This window comes from Urocitellus parryii, chromosome 7 (assembly GCF_045843805.1).
Source record: "Urocitellus parryii isolate mUroPar1 chromosome 7, mUroPar1.hap1, whole genome shotgun sequence".
NCBI lineage: Eukaryota > Metazoa > Chordata > Mammalia > Rodentia > Sciuridae > Urocitellus > Urocitellus parryii.
In genome coordinates this window covers 69,110,673-69,135,420 of record NC_135537.1, presented here as the reverse complement: position 1 = coordinate 69,135,420, position 24,748 = coordinate 69,110,673, and the positions used below count along the sequence as shown (strand labels likewise).

General features: G+C 36.0%; 1 protein-coding gene across 3 annotated transcripts in view; it reads left to right on the top strand.

Moving 5' to 3' along the window:
• Positions 1 to 2,782: 2,782 nt before the first annotated feature.
• Arfgef1 (ARF guanine nucleotide exchange factor 1) overlaps positions 2,783 to 24,748 on the top strand; it is a 107,760-nt gene continuing 85,794 nt past the window's right edge. For 2 of the 3 annotated variants that reach the window (XM_026407757.2, XM_026407756.2), the window contains exon 1: positions 2,783 to 3,497. In XM_026407757.2, coding sequence (XP_026263542.2) covers positions 3,374 to 3,497 — 124 coding nt within the window. In that variant the 5' untranslated portion in view covers positions 2,783 to 3,373. Of the gene's footprint in view, positions 3,498 to 18,828; positions 18,858 to 24,748 lie in introns of those variants that run through there. The other variant, XM_077801425.1, reaches the window with a different exon arrangement.

Here is a 24,748-nt window from a genome sequence, read left to right as displayed (position 1 = left end):
TTGTTGAGGGTAGGCAAAATAAAATGTGGTCCTACGTTAAAATAATTATAGCACATTATTAGTGAAAAGATTTTAAAATGGATATATATGTGTATATGTATATATGTGTGACTAAGAAGAAAGAAATAGGATAAAACAATTGTTAAGAGCATGCATTGACTTTGGCAAGTGACAAACAGATTTTTATTTGGTTCTGCTACATTGTAACACTGGACAATTGACTTAACCTCTCTTTTTTTCTCTCACCTGAAAATGAGGAATAACAATAACATACATAACTGAGTTGTGTAAAGTGACAAGGCTTATTAGACTTCATACAAAGTAAATACCAAGAAAATAGTAAAATCATTATACAACTTTTACAGGAAAAATTACAGTGTACACAAGAAAGTACTGTGGATTGAAAATAAGTTTCCATTCACCTAGAGAACATCATATTTTAAAATTCTACAGAGATTTAAGAGCATATACTTTTAATTTAGTTTTTTATTATTTATTATTATTATTTTAGTACTGGGGATTGAACCCAGAGGCGCTTAACCACCGAACTACGTCCCCAGCCCTTTTTATTTTGAGACAGGGTCTCAATAAGTTGCTTAGGGCCTTGCTAAGTTGCTGAGGCTGGCTTTGAACTTGTGATCCTCCTGCCTCAGCTTCTTGAGCCATTGGGATTACAGTTGTACACTGCATCTGGCTCATTTTCATTATTCTGTAAAAATTAGCATTGGATGGTTTAAAATTAATGGATGGAAAATTCTATTACTTCTAACTTATGGTTCTAGATTTATAACTGTTTTGCAACTACATTCTAATTTTTTGGAAAGTCCTTAGTTATTAATCTCTTATTTAGTAAAAATTAACTCTTCTATTTTTTTCCCAAATTCTACCATAATCTCCCTCTGTCTGCATTGTCTAATGTATTGATACTTTTTGAATAAGATAATGAGCAGACACCCTGCGTTTAAAGACATACTTTATTCATTTTTGTCCTTAATAAACAATCGGAAAAAAAGTACACTGGTGAAAGAGGAATATCAAATCAGCTTACAGGACCCGCCATACAAAAAGCCAGAAGGTAGGCTTGATTAACTTTGGAAATGGGTTTTCTTAGGCTACTCATGCCATTATTGTGATTGCAGCAAAAATGATTACTGTTTTGTTTAAACAATATTTCTCATCTTTTACTAAATGCCAGCATTATTTTTTCTTGTATGCTTGGTCTTCAAAAATTTGGTCTGATTAAATACTACTAAAAATATGTGGAGTTTACTTTGCTCACATAAAGTCCCATATTGGTATTCCTATTGGGCAGATGGCTCCAAGGGTAGTTCAGAAACTCAAACTCCTAATTTGTGGTTCTGCATCTTTAGTATATGGCCAGAAAAGGGGAAAGAACATGGAAGATAGCTTGGGGAAGGTTTTCTGGTTCTGTTTTGTTTTGTTTTTAATGGGCTAAGCCTAATGGCTACATCTAACTGCAGGTGTGAAGGGGAATGTAATGCATCTCTGTACTGAGGAAGAAGAATAGAGAGATTTGGTGATCATATGATACTTTTGACAGTACTGGCACAACACTGGTATTATGAAAAAACAAAAATAAATTAGAAATAGAGCTTGTTCTCAAAAAGTTTATAATATATTAGAGTGTACAGAGAAATCAATATTATATTGGTACAATAAATCTTGAATTTCCAAGAATCTAGGTAGTCTTTAAAATAAAATCAATGAATTTATGGATCTCTCAGAACTATCAACTTTTAAAAATTTATCTACTCCTTCTCTTTAACTCTGCGTCACCTTCAAGTTTTCCATTTGTATTTTCTATGGCTTTAATCTTGTCATTTCACAGTTTTTACATCCTTAGGTTCGGATATTTGCATTAGGACAAAACCACAGTTAAAGCAAAGTAATGGAAAAGAAAAGTGAAAGGCATAGCCTAGTCATTAAAGACCCTGTGCTGATGGAGCCATACAGCAGTTTGGAACTTAGAGACGTTCTTCTAGATCATCATGAACATTATCCGCATGTATTTTATGGCATTCTTTACAATTTTTTGCTGAGAAGGGAACACTGCAGAAAATTGAACTGATACTAAAGCAGACTCATGGTCACGTGTGTTAATCTGTCTATACTTAAAGCTTTTCCATTCTGGAACTGGTTTACACATCCTGAACCGAATCTTAATATTAAAGGTACAGAAACACAGGGCTCTCAAAGGGACCTCTGTCAGAAGCATTTACCTCAAACTTCAGGGACAATTCAGAAAGGACCTGAAATCTAGTTTACCGATTTATCCTACAGAGAGATGAAAAAGTGATAATTCGTGAATCCTTCACAATTGGTTTTAGCTTACTTTTCCCAAAAGAGAGTCCTCCCTGAGGTGGTCGGAGGGCACGGTCCTGTACAGCAATTTCTTGCACCTGGGAACGAAATTTAGAGTCGGTAGGTCGAAACCCAGTGCGGCTGAGAATGAGCGATGCGGATTATTCTGTGACCCCTGGAATGGAAGGGACTGTGCTCCTACCGACAGGTTCACCAGAAAGTCGAATTACGTGCAGAGTAGCCAGTAGTTTTGGGCAGCCGGCAGTAGCCGGGCCCCAGGGGTCCTCCAAGCCCTCCACGGGCCGGGAGGAGCCCTAAGGGCCAGGCTCCGCGCCGCAGGACGCCCGCCACGCCCCACGCCGCCCTGCAGGCGAACGCAGGAGGCGGCGAGACCCCGCCGGGCCGCCGTAGCGCCGCAGCTCGGGCCGCTCCGCCCGCGTCACCCTCCGCCCCTTGCCTCCCGGCGCCGCGGCAACTCTGGGCAGGCAGCACAGCCACCGCCGTTTCCTCCTCTGCAGCCGTTCGGCCGCTGCGTGACGCGTCGTTTCCTCCCAACATGGCGGCCGGGGCAGGTCGGCGGTGATGGAGGCCAGTCCGCGGCCGCGGCGGGTGCTAATCCCCACAGTAGCCAGGGCAGCCCTGCTCTCGCCGGGCCTCTGAGCCGCCGCCGCCGCCGCCGCCGCCGCCGCCGCCGCCGCCTCAGTCCTCGGTCTCCGTAAGACGGCTGCCCGGGCCAGGCTCCCTCGCCGCCGCCGGGCCGGAGGAACGAGTGAGGGGGGCGGCCGGGAAGCGACCCCCGGGCCGCGAGAAGCGGAGGCCCGACGGGCGCGGCCCTCAAGGGGCGGCCTTTCGGGGGCGGCGGTCCTCGCCGCCCCTCGCCGGCACCGCGGCTGGTCTCGCTCGCCCGCCCCTTCCTGATCCTGCCGCTGCCCTCCACGCCTCCTCTCCCCCACCTCCACCTCCTCTCCTTTCTCTTCTCTTCCTCCCCCACCTCCCCTCCAGCCGCTGGGAGCCGCGGGTCGGAAGAACCGCCGCCTCCTTCTCTGCGTCCATGTATGAGGGGAAGAAGACGAAGAACATGTTCCTGACCCGGGCCCTGGAGAAGATTTTGGCTGACAAGGAAGTGAAGAAGGCACATCACTCCCAGCTACGCAAAGCTTGCGAGGTGGCGTTAGGTGAGCGGGAAGGAGGCCCGGGGGGCTGGGTGGCCGGGAGAGGGGGCGGGGGGAGGGCGACCCGGCGGAAGGTGGGGTCGCCGGGAGCTTGTCCTAGACCCGCGCGGCTGACCTCAGGAAGCGCTCGCGGAGCTCTCCGCTGTCTGGCTGGAGTTGACACTAACTCGGCTGGATGTGGGGCACTGGAGGGGTGGAGGAGGAAGGGCATCCAACTGGGTTTGGGGAACGCGGCACGGTTGAGGATCAAGGGGTACCTGTGTTTGAGGGTTCGACTGGAGAGAGAGAGAGAGGATTTTGTTGATGGACCGTGCAGTGCGGACAGGCTACCACCCTTTGTGATGAAGCAGAAGATGAGCTGTTGTTTATTAGCTTGGAAATTGAGGTGGGGCCGATATGTCATGATTGGGCGTGGGAAGGGTTCCGTATCGTAATTACAATAACTTTATCGTTTGGCGTGGTACTTTGGGAAGATAGACTGAAGTTGTTCCCTTGTTGACAGTCTGGAGAACGGGTTTGCAGGAGGTGCAGCCCGTTCTGACATCTCTCCGCCTCCGCCACAGGAAAAACATAAAGTAATGTTGTAGCTGACTGGGCTGACCTGGAAGAACAAGACCAGAGGTTAAGGGGGGGGGGGGACGGTGTCAAAATGGGGAAGAAAGGAATCTTTAGATAAAGTAGCTTTAGGTAACACAGGAAGGATAGGTTTGAAATGGGGAAAAATGAAAAAGACAATGACACCCACCAGCCACATGTCTGGACAGTGGCAGCTGCTCTTAAGCTTCAGTTGTGATTTATAGTTCAGATGGAAGAGATCTAGTGTAATGAAGCCTGCAGCAGGGAAAAATCCAAACAATACCTACAGCCCGGGTAGGCATGTAAGGAGTTGTTTTGGGGGAACACTGATAGATCGCAACTGTCCAAGGTGATATCCTTATGAAAGACCGGGACATTTAACACAAAGATAAATTCCTAATGCTTACACTTTATTTTATAGTGCTAGAAATAGCCTAGGTCAAATTGGCAACAATGAAGCTTGCTAAATGGGCTTTGGGAAGAAAACGTTCATGAATTGGGGGAAAACCCTGTAATAGCTTACGTATGCTAAAGTAAGGGGTCAAGACAGCTTAAAACCAACTTTGCCTTTTAATTATTAAAGTAAATATAATAGCTTGCTATAGTATTCTATGCAGTTTTTTTCTTTTCTGAATCCTTAAAATTGATGATATGAAAAAATGATCGAAAAATTTCAGCCTAAAATTTTTGTTTGTATATAGTGAGCTTAGGTTTAGTTTTTTGCTTCTCTCATTGATAGAAGTTCCCATTTTGTGATAGCCAACAAAAGACTATTCTAGGTGGATAAGAAGACAGTTGTATGGTGGCAAAAGATGAAAATGTATCTGAGCCCTGAAAGGAATAATTATTAAATTGGTGTAGCCTGAGGGAGGAAGTGATTTTTAAGATTTCTAAAAGAATCATATGTAGGCTTGTGAATAACTTGGCAGGGTAAAGAACGTAAGAGATTCAAATTAAAGTTTTAGTTTTTGAGAACTCAGATTTTCCATGTTAGAATATATTTTTAATGTGTTAAATTATAAATATCTAAAGAAATGGAGCACGTTGTATATCTATATATATATATATTTTCCCCTCTCCAAAATGCTAATATAAGTAAGCATGTTTTAATGGAGAGCTCATGAGCATGAGGATCTGGGATCCTGGGTTTTGATCCCAATTCTGTTGGACTTGCCCAATAGGCAAGTCCCTGGGCCTTAAGTTCCTTCTCTGTAAAGATAGAGAGTTGAACTTAATGATTATATGGTAAAATTGTTATGTTTCACGAATGTGAATGATTATATGGTCACATCCCCTCTTATGTTCCATGAATGCGATTGTACTTTTTTTAACTTGTGTGTTTAGTGTTCATGCCACTCCAGATTGGAGTTTATAGCTGTGTAAATGGGTCCCTGCCTTTTTTTTTTTTTTTCTTTTTTGTGGTGCTGGGGATTGAACTCGGGCCTTGTGCATGCAAGGCATGCACTCTACCAACTAAGCCATATCCCCACCTCAGGTCCTTGCCATTTCTTTCTTTCTTTCTTTCTTTTTTTTTTTTAAAGAGAGAGTGAGAGAGGAGAGAGAGAGAGAGAATTTTTAATATTTTATTTTTTAGTTCTCGGCGGACACAACATCTTTGTTGGTATGTGGTGCTGAGGATCAAACCTGGGCTGCACGCATGCCAGGCGAGCGCGCTACCGCCTGAGCCACATTCCCAGCCTGGTCCTTGCCATTTCTAAAGGTAGAAATTACTTGGTGCTGTGTGTGCCAGCCATACCAAGGTTGTTTCAGATTTTGCCAGTTTACTTTTTTGTTCCTGCATATAGTTAGCAGACATTTATTTTGAGGAATATGATTACCCAGGCTGGGGCTAGGCACCAAAGAACTATCTTTACTTGAGATATATCAGTTGTTTTCCCCATATTTCAGAAAAGTTATATTTAGCACTCTACAAAGTAAACCTCAGTGTTTAATTTCATGGTAGCTGATTCCTGATAAAACTTTGTTACTTTCAATCATCTATCCATATTATCACTCATGTATAAGTTGATAGGGATAACCTGGTTCATCTTTGCAGAAAGAATAATATCTTGTAGTAAGATGGTATCCCCAAATATGTGCTGATCCTAGAAACTACCATAGACCTCCCTTCTCTCCCTTCTCTTTACCTAGTTCAGACCTACTTTGGTCTCTTGATAATCTAGTGGCTCTCAGGCAGTTTGGGAAAGCTATCTGGAATGGCCTGATTTGGCCATCTCCAGTCTAGAGTAGGTAGAGGTTGGTGGTGGAGATACAGAGGTCATTTTGTGTGTTGTTATAACCCCTCTAAGTGTGCCTGCCTGTATTCATTTTCCTCTCAAATACTTATCGAACACTTACCATGAAGTTGAAGGGAAATGGTTAATAAACAAGCAATAAGTGATATGCCAGACTTATCTATTTTTTAATTTTTGTTTGAAAATCATCTTATTGGTGTATGAGTAGATTAGAGAGCACTGAGTATTCAAAATTAATTCAACCGTCTTTTAACAGTGACTAATTAAAAATAAGATTTTTTTTGTAAATAATACTCATGAAATTATAGCTTATATGTATTCTTAAGAACATGATTTTTTTGGGGGTGGGGGTAAGAACTATGACTTTTAGAAAACATCATTTAGGTTAGGGGAGGTTTTTCTTAATCAGCACAACATTCTCAAAGACACTCCACAAAGGAATTTTTATTTTCATACAAACAGACAAACAAAAAGAAAAATAAAGGGTTCGTAGGGTTATTTAAAACCTTCTTTAGATTTTTCATACCTGTCAGATTTGATTTTGAAAAATGGTGAAAACAACAACAAAACTCTCTGCCTTCATTGTTATAGTTGATGTGAATGAAGCCCACAGGCCCCTGAACAGCTCCAGGTTGCCCTCTTTTGGTACCTGCCTTACCACAGCTCTCTGCAGTGAAGGTTTAGCTCTACTGAGTGAGGGCGTCTAGGCTGCCCTAGCTTAGTCTGATCCACTCCTGCTCTTGAGAATCTTGAATTAAAAATAGTCAGGCCATCTGCTGGCAGATGAGACAACAGCTGATCTATTTTTAGTTGCAAAGAATTTAGGATTGTTTTGGGATTGGGCTTGAAGGTAGCATTGTTTATTTCTTGAGTAGGGTGCAGGTGGAACATACTCCAAAAGTTTCTTTGATGTTAGCGCTGTGACTAGTTCAACTTCTACCTTCTGACTTCAAATATGAAGATACTCTGTAAATGTTAGAACTATTCTTGGTTGGGAATTGGCACTGATACAGAATAGGAGTGAAAGGGGGTAATCTAAAGAAGACTTTAAAGAGAAGGGAGACATGTAGGGGCAGTGATTAGGGGGTTTCCTGTAGGGATATGAAAGGATGATGGAGAAAGAAGTATTAGTCATTTTTTTTTTTTATCAGAGATGGTGTGGATTTGTTGTTCATCATATTGTTCAGTGATCATACTGATATAATTGTCTTATAGCATGACTGTATTACCTATAGTTACAATTTCCCCCAGAAATGTAACTATGATACTGAGACTGAAAACTTCATAGAATGTGCTTTCCTTCCGCCTTACTAATTCTACTCTTATTTTGGCTGCTGGTATTATAAAAAAGGGATAAATGAGGGGAAATTAACAGAATGCTTTTGGCCCTGGTTTTATGCTGCTTTTGGTAACTTTGTTTATTGTCAATCTTTGCCATTTATGTGAAAAAAATGATTTATCCTGAAACAATATCCTGCAGACACTGATCTCTTTAATTATAATTTAAATCATTTAGCAAGTTGCCTTTTAACCTTTCTTGATCTGAAGTAAAAGTTGTTTTCAGTAAGTTAGGCTGCCTGAATTTTTGAGATGGCTGAAAGAGATGAGTATAATGAATGAAAGAAAAATCTTGTTTTCTTTCACATCTCAGATTGGTTTTAAGTGTTCTTGCTCTGGGATAGATAGCAATGAATAAAATAAACATCATAGAGTCCTGGTTTTTAGAGAATCTCTTTGAAAAATTTAAGTTTAGGTTGAAAAATATGAGTTTGGTTTACAGTATATAATCTGTTTCCGTCTTGTAAGTTTAAAATGTGCATAAATAGCATTTAGATTCTGAAAAGTTGTTCCAAGAAGAAACTTGTTCAATTTTGTTTAGTTTTTTCTAAATTTACTTCACCCTTTTTCAGTCTGTTAATGAGTTAAATGCCTTTAGGACACATTATTCCTGGGAAATTGCTTTGGGGCAAAGATGAGGTGGATATAATAGTAATATAATATAGTAATCTTAACTAATCATTCTCTCCTTGAGAATAGTCATGTTTTGGGAAAGCAGTTGTCTTGCTGAAATTATGAGGAGGAGAAGAAAAAGTAAGAAGCAATTGGAATGATCATGATTGGAGGACTAGTTTGCCAACTAACTCTTTTTTCTTACTCTATCTTGTGAAATATTTGTCATAGTATTCCTCACATAATGGAGGAGGGATAATAGAAAATGAAAAGTAGATGAATAAATTATTGCCATGGTGACACACACAGTTCCACACATAGTCCTATCTATTCTGGAGCTGAGAGGGAGAATTGCTTGAGCTCTGGAGTTCTAGACCAGCTTGGGCAACATATTGAGGACCCAATCTCAAAAATCAAATGAAAGAACTAGGTATATTCTTCACTCAGATATTTGTGGAATTCCTCATTTATTTCAGGTACTGCCCCAGTACTGCTTATATAGCAGGGAAAATGCTTTTAAGAAATTTAATATTCTTGTAAGGTGAGGATGATAAAAAAACACAAACTAATATATATTATGTTATCAGATTATTAGCTGAGGAAATAGTATAGAAGGGTAAAGGGAGGGCAGCAGTGCTACTTTAGATAGGGTTGTCAGGAAAGGCCTCTTTGTGAAGTGGCATTTGAGCAGATAGGTGACAGAGTGAGGATTCAGCCTTACAGAAACCTGGATGAAGCAGAAACAGGGAACAGGCAGATAGGTTTGTGGTTTTCAGGATATAAGGAGGCTTGTGTGGCTGGGAGAGAGGAAAGCTAATTTGGAATTTTATTCTAACTGTAGGAATCCACTGGAGAGTTTTGAATAGGGAGGTAATAGAACATTTACATTGTAAGTGCCCACCTGGCCAGAGACTATGGAGACCTAGACAAAGCTGGTGGTAGAGGAAGGGTGAGCATTGTTTGTATTTGAAGTGTATTCTGAAAGGATCTACACAATTTGCTGATAGGTTGATTGGATGACCAAGGGGATGACATCCAGTTTGTAGCTGGAGCTCCAGGGCCGTTGGAGATAGCAGCACCTTGATAGGAAATACTAGAAGAGAGAACATTTATGGGAAATAGGTGTTTGTGTAGTAAACATTTTCATCCTACTCTTTACATGTATTGGAATTTTTTAAATGATAGAATTTCTTGATGATATTGACTACTGAGAAATAGATCCAAAAAGGTAGGACATTTTCTGCTGAGAATGATACAAAACAATTTCAAAATTAGTTTTCAAGTTTTTTCCAGTGAGTTTTGTTTTTTGTTTTTCTAAAGAGAATGAGCTTCTCACTTGTCTGGTTCCTTTCTGGAATTGGATCTTTGTAGAATAAATTAGTTAAGGATCTCAATCTGAAACCACCTTGGATTGAAAGTGGGCACTATATCCAATGACTATTATAAGGAGGAGAGAGGACATAGGGGATACAAAGAAAGAAGCCCATGCAAAAATGGAGGCAGAGGTTGGAGTTAGGCCTGTGCATACTAGGAGAATGCTCTATCATAGCCACTGTTGACTATTAAAAAAAATTTTTATTAAGGCATAATTTACATACCATAAAATTTACCAATTTAAGGTGATGATTTTTAGCATATTAGAACATTTCTACTATCCCAGTAAGATCCATAGTACCCATTTGCAGGTAATCTTGTTGCCACCCCAAACTCCAGACATCTACTAGTCTACTTTCTGTCTTTAGTTAGGCTTTTTTTTCTGGGCATTTCGTCTAAACACAGTTTATATAGATGGTGTTTTGTGTCTGACTGCTTATATTTATTATGTTTTTGAGGTTCACTCATTTTGGTACATGTATCAATACTTCATTTCTTTGTGTTAGTCAATAGTATTTCTTTGTTTGGATATACAAGTTGAGTGTCCCTCATCCAAAATTGTTTGGCCTAAAAGTGTTTCAGATTGCAGTTTTTTAGATTTTGGAATACTTGTATAGATTGACTGGTTGAGCATCTCTAATCTAAAAATCCAATTATGAAATGCTACAAAATCGTGAACTTTCGAGTGCTGACATGACATCCAGAAAGTTTCAGATTTTGGAGTATTTTAGATTAACGATGCTGAAACTATACCTTATTTTGCTTATCCATTCACCAGTTGGTGTACATTTAGTTGAATGAATAATGCTGCTGAGATTATTTGTGTGGACATTAATTTTTATTTCTCTTGGGTAGATAACCTGGGAATAGACTTGCTGGGCTGTATGTTAAGCCTGTGTATGACGAGTTATCTCATTGACTCATTAACTTTTTGAAATACTTTTTCCAGACTTTATTCTACAGACACACACTAGTCTGGGTACAGGTGTACCCTGCACCAAATATATTCTTCAAAAATTTGAGCTATTTAATTTCTAAGGCAATCATAGGAGAAAGAAAAGGTTAACATTTATTGAGTGTTTACTCTGTGTATGCCAGGTTTTGTGTCAAATATTTTATTGGCTTTATCTTCATCTTTCCTCAAAATGGACCCTGTATGCTTAAATACTATTACTATTTGCATATTTCAAATGAAGAAACTGAGTTTGGAATTTATGTTTGGGGGAGTTGGAATATGTCCCTTTACAGAATCTACATAGAGCTTTCTTGGGACTTGTGCAGTGCCTACTTTTTGGCTTACTGTGGCAGTCCTAACCTGAACCCTAAACTGCCATACTGTATAAGTAATAGGTTATAAAAGGGAAATTAAGAGCTGCTGTTAAAAAGAAAAGGACTGACAAGAAGAAAAAGGATAAAACACAAGCAGATAATAAAAATACAGGAAAATATTGCTCTGTACATGGGTAAATCTCAAGGGTACTTATGTTCTTATGTGTTCAACATAATGGCATCCCTGAATCTTTATCATGTAAATATGATTATAGTTCTGTGTACAGTATAAAAGTTAAGCAAATTCATGTGCATTCCCAACTGTATCTTTAAAAAATTTTTTTGAGCAAAAATATAAAAGTTTTGGTAATTTAAGCCTTTTGGATATTTTGACCATTCTATAAATGCCCCAGAATTCTGGATGGTTAGTTTTTATTGTACTTGTATCCTTTACCGTTTTAAAATACTTGCTTTTTATTTTAATATCTTATAAGATTTCAAATAATTTTGAGAATTGAAATAAAAATAATCTTATTAAAATGTCCTCTTATGTAAAATTACAAATATGAATTTGTTACCTAAAAAATAGCTTATGTCTCAGTGGCTTCTGTCAGTACATAAATGTAATTATTGTTTAATTGTCATGATATTCAGTTTTCTTTCATAAGTATTTCATGTGTATTTTCTATATATCTGTGTTGTCTTCCTACTAAGCATTTTAATACTGTCGTTTATTTAAATGATTTTTAGTATGAATGGCATTTACATTTAAATTCTACACAGATTCTTTTTGTTAATTCCTGCAAAATTGTGTGAGGTTTTTATTGTGTATACAGAACTATTTAAAATACTTTTTAGGCTTGAGATCATCATGTTAGAGTATGGCCACTTATAATTCGCTCCTATTAGTAAGGTTGCCATAAACATACTATACTGTGCTAGTAAGTACATGTCTACAACAGAGTATTAGGAAAACAAGATATGGGGGGGCTGGGGTTGTGGCTCAGGGTAGACCGCTTGCCTAGCACGTGTGAAGCCCAGGGTTTGATCCTCAGCATCACATAAAAAATAAATAAAATAAAGCTATTGTGTCCATGTGCAACCAAAAAATAAATATTAAAAAAAGATGGTACTTGCTCTACTCAGATTTATGGTTTTGATCTATTTTTCATCTTTCCTTTGCAATTTTTCTTTTCTAAAAATAAAATAGACAAGAACTCTGTAACAGTAATTTTACTTTTGCTTTCTATAAATTTTATTCATTTTGTTCATACTTTTTTCTTAAGATTTCTTAGGGTATGTCTTAGTCTGTTCTGGCTGCTATAACAAAATACCATAAATGGAATGATTTAGAAACAACAAATATTCGTTTTTCACAATTCTGGGGGCTGGGAAGTCAAAGATCCCTGACTGGGTATAGGTCCAGTCTTTATAGACAGCACCTTCTAGTTGTGTTCTTAACTGGTGAAAGAAGCAATGGGTTCTCTCAGGTTCCTTTTAAAAGACCCCATTCATGAGATCTCTACCCTCATGACCTAGCCACATCCCAAAGGCCCTGCCTCTTAATAACATCACATTGGGGATTAGGTTTCGAAATATGAATTTGGGGAGGACCCAAACATTCATACCAAAGCAGGTTATGAGTTATGTATTTAACAAGTTCATTTTTTCCCTCTGAATTGGTAGATTATTTAACTGTAGGATTTTTACTTGAGTAATTTAAAAATAACATTTATTTACTTAATGAGTTATTTTCAATTTATATTAGCATAGTACCTAATACAGTATCTAGTAAAATTGATCAGTCTTCGCTCTTATTTATTATTTTATAATATTGCTTGCTGTTTTTTTCCAGATAATTTTAGGATTTTTCTCCAGTGCTCACTTTTAACATCTTATTAATATATTAATCGGCATTTTTAAACTTTGATTTTTACACATTAGATTTAAAGTGTTATAGTTGGGAAGAAGTTGATTATTTTGTTTCACTTATTTTATTAGATTCTCATGCTTCTGTTTCATAAGTTTTATTACTTAACCTGTTGAGAATGTGTTTAATGCAGTGACAAGCAAAAGGTTGTATGTAAATTCTAATGTGCATTTATCTTTAGAAATAAGAATGGAATTGTGTGAATCTTCTATTGATGTGAAGAATAAAAATAAGGTGTAGATTGTCTGATGTCAGTTACCAGTTAATTATAAGCTTTAAAAATAAATGGTGCCCCTAAATAAGTTTTATAAGTATTAGAGGATAGGAGTTCTATAGCAAATACTGTTGAATTCTGAGTCTACAGCTGTTATGAGATGTAAGAGCAGAAACTGGAGTTAATTATAAGAATTTTTTTCTCCTAAATGAGCAACGCATTTGTGTTGTTATATGAAGAAAAAGTTTTTTGTTGTTGTTATTATTTCCTTTCTTAATCCCTGTTTCTATGGCTGTTAGAGAAAACTCTTGAGTGGAAAAGGTACTATTCTTAGTTATCTGTAGCATATGCTTCCCTTAAAAAAAAAATCAGTGAAAAAATCTTAAACTTTGTGTGTGACTATCTTATTATCTAATTGGCTATTTCTAATGACATAAATATTTTTTCAAATCTTAATTTTCTTTTACATTTTAAAAAGCACACTTGAATAGGCAATTAATATTCAAAATTCTGGTTTCCCTAAGAAAATTTTAGGTTCTCAAAATCATCAACATTATATATACAAATATTTTCAGATTTCTATTATTAAATTGGATTTTTGGTAACATTCTTCCAAATTGTTTCTACAAATTCAGGCTCATTGATGTTTTCTATCCTACATTTTTAAAAGCAATATTATCTTTCATTAACAGCAAATGAGGAGCTTTGTTTGATTTTGCTACTCTTGCTTGCCTAATGTTGTTCTGTGTAATGAATATATATATATTTTTTTACCAGTTTGCTTGACTAAAACTTCTTAATGAAAAGGTTTTATTGATTTAGTAAATTAATGTTCCCAAATATTTTGTGTAGGATAGTCACTGTTAATAATTTGGTTCTCCCAGAAGTATATAAGAAATTAAAATATTAGGAAATTAGATGTTCTTAAGAATATTGCATTTTTTAAGTTCTTTTGAATTTTCAAATTCTTGCACTTACTTGTTATCCCAGCTACTGGGAAGGCTGAGGTGGAAGGATTTTTAATTTGAAGCCAGCTTGGGGCAATGCAGTAAGATCTCATCTCAAAACAAAACAAATACCCACAGACACAGACACCTTTTTTTAAATTCTTATTTTTAATACTGAGTTTTTCATTAAAAAATATAAAAGCATTTATATTAATCAGCTTTGCATTGCTACAATGAAATAGTTGTAGCAGATATCTCAAGAGAAATAAAGGTTTATTTAGCTTATGATTTTAGATGTTCAAAGGCGTTCAAAGGCGTGGTGCCTCTGATGAGGGAAGTAAATGATGGCAAGATCATGTGTAGGAACAAAAAGTCACATCTCTAGCCAAGGACAGAAAGGGTACCCTCCTGAATAACCTAAGGACTTCTCAGTAGGCCCCACCACCTAAGTTACACCCAATGGAAGGCCGGTGGTACCCTTAAATCATGGACCAGTATCCAAATGTAGCAATAATTCAGTTCCTTTTGTTTGCTGTTTTTTTTTTTTTTTTTTTTTTTTTTTTTTTTGAGAGTGGCTTTTGCTGTAGTAGCCGGGCTGGTCTTGAACCCTTGGACTCAGGCCATCCTCTGGTCTCAGCCTTCCAAGTATTTGGGACTATAAGCACAAGGCCCCAGGCATGATGCTCAGTTCCATTTTAAAAATCATTCTATTTATATTCACTTCCTATTAATTGTCCTTATCTTTTTCTTTTCTTGGTAAACTCTCAGAATCTCAGCATTAATAAATGAAAATATTCTTGATTCATGAAGACAAATTTTAAAGTTAAGTTGAGAAAGTTGAGACAACTTAAAAATGGGAGCAACTTAATACAAATTATTATGTAGTTAAAAACAGTTGCTGTTACCCTCCAGGTGACTGCTAAATTGTGGAATGAAAAAAATATTCAATAGTGTAGAAAAATAGGTTGATGGCAAGCTTTTGCTAGACCCCAGGAGGAATGAGAAGCAGCTAAAAGGATAAGACAAGTGAGTTAGATATGGAAGACAGAGGACACAAAGTCACATGATGTCTATAGAAAACCCAGTTTTGAAAAAATCAATATTCATTTATTTATGCAAAGTTTTGGATCTGCATTCTTTATGGAGTTGAATACCAAGTTCTTTTCAGTTATAGAACCTGCAACTTACTGAGTACTTATTGAGTATTGTTTATTTCATTTGAATTTCTAAACAATACTGTGAGTTGTAGCTGTTCTTATTCTCATGTTTCATATTGATAAGTGCTTTCTTGAAATCAGTGAGCTGAAATTGTGTCCATTGTAGTATAACTCAGCGGTCCTTTTAAATCTGCCAACTTTGGTTGCTGCCTGCCCAGCCTGATCTGACAATTATAATTCATTTAGTCCAGAGTGGATGAACTTATGTTTTTCCTTCTCTTTCTCATCCATTAGGAAATGTCTCAGAAAGCTGTTTTCATATTACATTAATTCACTACTTATTTATGTTTATAACTACCTTTTTAAAAATGCATATTTTTGGGGCAGATATTAAACATTAGTTACTCAAGTTGGATGCTGTCCTTAAGTTTCATGAGAGGAATCTCTTGCCTTCATATGAGTTTTGCCCCACTGATAGAATGATAAATTTTGAAATAATAAGAGAATGGAATAATTTTGGAGCATGGGTCATTATAGGGCATAGCAGGACTAGGATAGGCCTGAGGGAACTAATATAACCTAAGGATAGCTTGAGGTTATAGGTGAGAGAAAGGATAGAAAGATATATAAAGGTGCAGTGAGAAAGTATTAAAAATAACTTTACTTTGCACTTAGGAGCAATGTATATTCTTTAAAAGGTGTAGGCACTCATCATAATTTTGCCAACTTATTTTGTGTATATGGGAGATGAATACCTGTTAATTAGTTGTTTTCCTTTTTTAAAAGCAAAATAGTAGATTTTTGCTTCATTGTGGTTTTTTGGGACAACCTAATGTTCTGTATACTAAATTTTGTTATTGTGAATTCCGATTTTACCATAGAGTTAAAGAACAACATAAAAGCTGGGCATGGTGGTACATGATCCCGGCTGTCATCCCAGTTATTCAGGAAGTGGAGACTAGAGGATTGCAAGTTTAAGACCAGCCTGGGCAAGTTAACTAGAACTTGTCTCAAAAAAGAAAAAGGACTGGGGATCTAGCTCAGTGGTAAACTGCCCTTGGGTTCAATCCCTAGTGGTGGGATAAGGGGATGACAATATAAAGACTGATTAACTTTTGCCATTTTATTTAATAAACATTTGTTGAAGCTTTCAGTGTGTCTCACAATTGTATTAGATAACTAGGGAAGCTGGGACCATTCGCATGTGGTTCCTGCCTTGAAGGAACTGATAAATCTCCTAGGATGGAAGGAGACAGATTTGCAATAAATGGATGTTATAAGTAATAAGTAGGTATTATAGTAGAAATATATGAAATTGATGGAAACCTAAAGGAATAATTGATCTTTTTTTTTTTTTCCAGGAGTAGTAGTGGGTATTGGGGTCATGGATTAGGAATACCTTTGTGGAGCAGATAGAATTCTATCACCCTAGACCTCAGTCTTGGAAGATTTTGAGATGAATATACTATAGAATTTTACAGGTAAAACTTCCTGCTTGGGCATAGAGGTATGAGAAAGCATGGCTGTTCTTCAGGAACTATAAGAAATTCATCATGACTGTGAGATATATAGGGAAGAAAGCAGAAGCCAGATCATTGAAGACCTTTTTATGCTGTGCTTTTTCTTATAGACATTTTGGTACCAAGCAAAGGAGTGAAATGATGATGTATTTCAGAAAATCATGTTGCCTTTATGAAAAAAAAGATTGCTGGGATTCAGAACGGTAGGCAGTGAGACCATTGAACTAATAAATTGTTGCCATGCCCAGGTTTGAAGAAGAGGGTACTTGAATCTGAGGCACTGAAAATGGAAAGCTTAGATCTCAGCAAATCAATAGGACTTTATAACTCTTTGAGTATGAGGAAGGAAGGAAAGTAAGGATGTAGAATGATATTGAAGTTTCTCATGAAGTGATTTGGGGCTCTTGGATTGGTTTAAAAATGACAATATAAGGAAGCACTTTTGAGATAAAGAGGTTGAGGAAGAAAAACAGTCATTATATTTAAATTGAGATTGAAATGCAGGTAGGACATTCAAGTTAAGGTGTTTAGTTGACAGTAGTTTATAACATGATAAGCTTAGGAGAATGATCTGAGCTATAGGTAGAGGTTTACGTGTTACTGACACATGGTTAGACACTTTTTTCCTTTCGGAGAAAAGGAGATGTGTGTTATCTGGTAAAATTTCTCTTTCATTTATTGCTCTTCTCAAGAAACTCTTAAGTGTCCCTTTGTTCCAGATTTTATGTTAAGCTTAAGGAATATAAATATATAAAATTTGGTCTTTGCTCTTAAGTAAATTGAAAGGGATGAAAAAATAAATTTAATATTTAAAAAATGCAATATAATAAGGTAAGTGCTGTGATCATAATAACCAAAGGAAGCTATGGGAATAGAGAAGTGTAATTATCTTGGCCTTTAATGGAGGAGAAGAATTCTTGGAGATAATAGCTATTTATTTTAGAAGGATGCATGGGTTTTACCCAGGAAAAGATGAGTGGGAAAAATATTCTGGGGAAGGGAGAAACATCATTAACTAAGGCATGAATTAATTGTAAGAGGTAGGGGAACAATTAGTGTTTTAAGTGTACAACAGGAATGATAAGAGATGAGGCTCATGGAAAATGTGATAGGTGTTGGAAAACCACTAAAAGATTTTTAGGTTGGGGGGTAACAGAACATATGATAGAGGCTCTCTTGAGAAGTATTTGCAAATTGATGGTGAAGTGGGTTTCAGGGAGAGGACATAGTTTGAACAAAAGCCTAGAGGTGTGAAACAGTAGGTCTTTTTTTATAGGATTTGCAGCATTCCTTTATTATTGGGTTGTGAAATACAACCATAGAGAAAGATGAGAGTGGTAGACAGGCCAAATCATGGAGGTCTTATGTGCCATGCTAAAGAGCTTGAACTTTATCTTGTTAAAGATCACTCTAGCACTAAGTAAAAGATAAATTGGCTTAATAAGCCATGAGAGTTTTACCTAAAGAAGTGACAGAATGGATAGAGAAATGTACTTGAAGGAGTTAAAAGTACTCATCCTTATCAGGCTTATCATGTTAAAAGGATATACACGAGTATAAACCAAGGCACTTCTTAAAAATGCAACCAGCTGCATTGCAATTCTGGAAATTCTGATTCACTAAGTCTGGGAATGAGGCTAGGTGTCTTATTTTTGCTTTACAATTTTGTTTTTTTACTGTGAAATTACCTCTGATTTGTGGTGTACAATTCCATGAATTTTAATTCACATGAAAATTTCTGTTACCTTTATCATAGTCAATATACAGAACTGTATAAGCACTTCAAAAAATCCCCTTTTGCTGTGTCTTTATATCCACACCCCTCCTTACATACCTGAACACTGGCAAACACCAATCTATTCTGTCATATAATTTTGTGGTTTTGAGAATGTCATATTGGATCTATAGTATGTGATCTTTAAGACTGGCTTCTTTCAGGATGCTTTTGAAAAATCATTCAAATTGTTGCATGTATTGGTAGTTTGTTCCTTCTTTATTACTGAGTACTATTATGTGGATGTATTAGTTTGTTTTTCTGTCACTCATTGAGTTTTCAGTTTTGGGGAATATGACTAGAGTTACTATAAACATTCATGTACAGATTTTTATGTGAACTTAAGTTTTCATTTCTCTAGGATAAGTACCCAGAAGTGGGATTGCTGGGTCATATGGTAAGTATATGTTTAACTTTATAAGAAACTTCCAAACTGTTTTCTAAAGTGGCTATACCATTTTACATTCCCACCAGCAATGTGTGTGAGTTCCAGTTGCTCCACATTCTCACCAACCCTTGGTAGTGTCAGTATTTTTGAACTACTACTATTTTAATAGATGTGGTTGTCTCATTGTGGTTGTTGTTTGCATTTCCTTAATGACTGTGTTGAACATCTTTTCTTATGTTTGTAATATATGCATTCTTATGGGGGAATGTCTGATTTTACCCATTTTAAAATTTGGTGGTTGTTTTCTTACTGCTCTTTTTTAAAATTCTTTTTTAAGTTGGACATTATATCTTTGTTTTATTTAATTTTTTTATGTGGCTCTGAGGATTGAACCCACTGCCTCACGCATGTAAGGCAAGCACTCAGCCACTGAGCTATAACCCCAGCCCTCTTATTGCTCAGTTTTAAGGGTTTTTAAAAAAATGTGTAGTCTTACCTTTTTATACCTTTTTTTTTTTTTTTTTTTTTTTTTTGTACTGGGTATTGAGCCCAGGGGTACTTTATCGCCAAGCTACATGCCTATTTCTTTTAATTTTTTAATTTTGTATTTTGAGATAGGGTCTCAATAAGTTGCAAGTTCACTTGCAGATTCTAAGAGATATTTCTTAAGGATTTTTTGGAATTTTTTACTTAAGATAATAATGTCATCTTTGGAAAAATGATTTTTTTCCCCTTTCAGTCCAAATGTTTCTATTCCTCTTCTCTCCTTTTCTCTCCCTTCCTCTGCCCTTCCCCTGCCATTTAGTGCAAAGTTGAATAGAAATAATGAGAGTACAAATGTACTTGCCTTGTTTGAGATCTTAGGAGAAAGTATTTATTTTTTATATCAAGTTCCTGTTGTTGGATTTTTTTTATAGCTACTCTTTACCAAGTTCATTCTACTCTATGCAACAATCCAGTTTTATCATCAAAACAGCATTAACTTGGGAGACTGAAATAGGAGGATTGAGAGTTCAAAGCCAGCCTCAGCAAAATTGAGACACTAAGCAACTCAGTGAGACCATGTCTCTAAATAAAATACAAAAATAGGGCTAGGATGTGGCTTGGTGGTTGAGTGTCCCTGAGTTCAATCCCTGGTATCCGCCGCCCCCAAACAAAAAACCAACCAACCAGAAAAACCATTGAGTTCATTAAATGAGTTGAGAAGCTTTTTATAAACATGTATAGAATTGGTGTTAATTCTTTTATAAATATTTGGTAGAATTTTTCAAACTATTTGAGTTACGAGATTTCATGTTTTGTAGTTCTTGAACTGTTAATTCAATGTCTTTGGTAGTTATAGAACTATTCAAAATATTAATTCCATGTTGGGAGAAATGTGATTATTTGTTCTTTTGGGGGGGGGATTGGTCCATTTATCTCAATTGACAAGTTGATGTTTGTAGAGTTGTTTGCACCTTGTCCCTTTCATGTCTGCATTGTATGTGATAGTACCCTGTTTTATTCCACTATTCTGTGTCTTTTTTTCCCCTGTGCTATTCTGTGACTTTTTTCCCCACTGATAATCAGAAATTTTCATTGTATCGATATTTCCAAAGATCAGCTTTTTTTCATTTATTTTTCATATTTCTGTTTTCAATTTAATTGATTTTTGCTCTTGTGTTCTTTCTTTCTTCTTGCTTTGGATTTATTCTGCACTTTCCCCCCTAGTTGCCTAAGCTGAGAAGGTTAGATTTGGAACCTTTTCCTCTTTTCTAATGAAGTATTTGTTGTTGAGTTTCCCATTCATCATGTTTCAGTGTATCCCACAAAATTGATTGTCATTTTTGTTTTGTTTCTTTTTTTGTTTTAAATTGCCCTTGGGACTTCCTGTTAACATATAGATTATTTAGAATTGTGTTTAATTTCTAAGTGTTTGGAAATCTTACTGTTATTCCTCTTGATTCCTATTTTATTTGTATTATCTCAGATCTTTTTAATTTTTTTTTTTGTAGTTGTAGATGGACAGCATGCCTTTATTTATTTTATTTTTATGTGGTGCTGAGGATTGAACTCAGTGCCTCACACATGCGAAGCAATCGCTGTGCCACCGAGCTACAGAACTGTCTCAGTTCTTTTAAGTTTGTTGAGTTTTGTTTTATAATCTAGTGTGGGGACTGTCTTGGCAAATATTCTGTGGGCGTTTAAAAAGAATGTGTATTCTATTCTTGTTCAGTGGATTATTTTATAAATTTAAATCCCGTTAATAGATGGTATTGTTTAGCTCTATCTCTTTGGTGGTTTTTTGTCTAACATTTCTGTTAATGGTAAAAAAGATGTTGAAGTTTTCAGCTATGATTATAGATTTGTCTTTTCTTTCTCTTCTATGTTTCAGTCTATGTTTTTTGAAGCTCTTGTTTATTGCATACACATTTAGGATTGCTTATGTGTTCTGGCTGTTTTGACTCTTTTATTATTATATAATGTATTTTCTTCTGTAATGTATTTTGTTCAGTCATTTTCTTGTTGTGTCCAATCCTGATTTAGCTGGCGTTAGTATAGTCACTCCTGTTTTCTTTTGATATCTTTTTCCATCTATTTTCAAACTACCTGTATCATTATAATACTGTATTTGAAGTTAGTTGCATGTTGTTATTAGTGAAAATAGTAGTACACTCTTAACCTGGGGTTTTGCTTTCCACAGTTTTAGTTATCAGTAGTCAATTGCAGTCCAAAAATATTAAAATAGAAAATTCCATAAATAAATAATTCTTAAGTTTTACATCTTGCACTATCCTACTTCATTCTACCCCAGGTGTACATCATTACTTTGTGTGACATATCCACATTGTACATAATAACTTAGTAGCTCTCTCAGTTATGGGTCCATTGTCAAAACTGCTTGTGTTCAGTTAACCTTTATTTTACTTGATAACACCCTAAAGCACAAGACTAGTAATGCTGGCAGTTTGGATATGCCAAAAACAAGCTAGAAAGTGCTTCCATTAAGCTAAAGGTAGAAGTTCTTGATTTAATAAAGGAAAAAATATTATGTTGCATTTGCTAGAATCTGCGGTAAAATAGATCAACTATTCATAAATTTGTGAAGGTAAGAGAAATTCATACTAGTTTTGCTGTCATATCTCAGACTATAAAAATTATGGTCATAATGTATGATCAGTCATAAAGATTTTGGAAAAGGCATCCACTTTGTGTATACATGTATAGGTAAAACATAGTATATGTAAGATTTGGTACTTTTCCATAGTTTCAAGCATCTACTTGTGGTCTTGGAATGTGTCCCCTTGGGAACACTATTATAGTAGGTTTGTGTTTTTAAAATTTTATTTGCCAAACTCTGTCATTTAATTCTTATTCTTAGACCTTTATATTTAATGTAATATTGATAACGTTATGGCTTAAGTCTTCCATTTTATTTTTGTTTTCTGGTATTGCTTTTCTTCCCTTTGATTCTTTTTCTGCTTTTATATGGGTTTCTCAAAATTTTTAGGATTACATTTTTTTTCTGTGGTGTTTGCTTAGTGTACATTTGATTTTTTTAATGGTTGCTAGGCGTTACATTATTCATTCATAACTTAAAACATACTGATGTCAGCATTATATCTATTTAAGTAAACTGTAGAAACTTAAATTCTATCCCTTTGCCTTCCCACTTTATAGTATTGTTCTCTTAAAAATTTCTTCCACATATATTTAGAGCAACAAGTGACATTATTATTATTTTTACTTCAAATATGTAATATATTTTGAAAACTGAAGAGGGAGGATACCATTACATTTCTCTGTGTCTACACTTTTCATTCTTTTTTGATATTTTAGAATTTCTTTAACATTTCCTTTCAGTTTGAAGAACTTACAGATTCTTTCAGGGTAGGTCTAGTGGTTACTGTTTTTTAGTTATCTTTCATCTGAGATCTTGATTTTATATTTCGTTCCTTCAGGATTTTTCACTGAAAAAAAATATGTACTTATGCATAACTCTGTGTAATCATTCTTTTCCTTCAACTCTTGGAATTTCATAACACTGCCCCCAGATGATGGCCACCATAATGTTTTGTGAGAAATCCATTGTCATTCTAAAGCATTGTTTCTCTATAAATAGTGTGCTTTCAAGGTATTTTTCTTTGTGTTTAGTTTTATCTAATTTGATTATAATGTGCCTTCACATTTATTTCCTTGGATTTCTAGCAGTTTTTTTCCTCCTCCTCTATATTCCTCACATTACTAGGGGTTAAATGTCCGGTTGCTTTACCAGTGAGCTGCATCCCCATCCCTTTTTATTTTTTATTTTGGGACAAGGTCTCACTAAGTTACTGAAGCTGACCTTGACTTTGTGATCCTCCTGCCTCAGCTTCCTGAGTTGCTGGAAGTACTGGCCTTCACCATCATATCTGGCTCATTAAACTTCTTGAATTTGTATGTTAGTATATAGTACCAACAAATTTTGTATTAGTTATTACAAACCACCATTGGTTGTGAAGTCTCTGTGTTTTATGTCTAGTGTTATTGTTTTTAATAAAATAGAATAGAAAATAAGAATATATTGCAAGTAATAAGAGTAATAATTTAATTTTTACTTTTGTAACATATGCATATGTATGTTCTGGGATTCATTCTAAAATATTTCTTCCTGTGGTTTGCAGTTAGACAATGGTTTCATTGATTGAGACCATTTACTACGTTTTGTTTTGTTTGAAGAGAAAAGCTGGTTAGCATTTATGAATTTGAGACTGATGAGCAAAAAGTCTTTTTTTTTTCCCCCCAGATCACCTAGGTTTCAAAGCTTTGTTTCTTCTGACCAAATAAATGACTTGAAAACCCATGAATCTAAGTCGAGGTTAAACTCCAAATTAATTCAAAACAGGTAGCTTTGGATACTCACAGCATCACTTTCTATTCCTGTTTTTAGATTTAAGAACTATAAGTTGTGAAGATGTGAAAAGGAAAAGGGAAGGAAATAACAGAGAAGGACAGGGGAGATTTTATTTTCTTCTTTTTTCTTAATATGGTGACATTTACTGAATATCTACTTTGTGTTTCTCACACTGTGCTAGGTATCAGGAATCAAAAAAAATTTTTTTAAATCTTCCTATTTTATTAAAAGATCACTAAAGCTTATTCCTCTTGTCCCACTTGAAATTTTGTACCTTTTGATCAACTTCTTCCTCAGACTTTGGTAACCACTATTCTACCTTTGTTTATTTAAGTTTGACTTTTTTAGATTCCATATATAAATGAGATCATATGATATTTGGCGTTCTATACCTGGATTATTTCACTAAGCGTAATATCCTCTAGGTTTAACCATGTTGTATCTGTTGACAAGATTTCCCTCTCTTTCAAGGCTGAATAGGATTCTGCTGTGTGTGTGTGTGTGTGTGTGTGTGTGTGTGTGTGTGTGCGCGCGCGCGCGCGCGCCACATTTTATGTATTTCATTCATTCAGTGAACACTTAGGTTGTTTCCAGATTTTACTATTATGACTACAATACTTATTGTATATTTGAAAATTACTAAGTGGATTTTTAAATATTTTCATTACAAAACATAATAAATACATGAGATGATAGGTTCATTGATGAGCTTAGTTTAACCATTTGACAATGCAAACACATCAAAATATCATATTGTACTACATATTCTATTCCCTTTCTATGGGAGCACATAAATATTGATGGTGAGTGTGGGAAATGGTGGAAAGCTGTTGCTGGTTCTAGAATTTTCACCTATGAGGTGAATTTTGAGTTCCATCTTGAGGAGAGAAGTCAATTTGCCAGGTCAACTGTAGATTATCCAGATTCTGAGGAGGTTGATAAGGAGCATTACAAAGGCAAACGCAAAACAGTAGGTGCATTTTATTAAGCATTGTTATTTCTTAGTTATCTGATTTCCTTATCACAC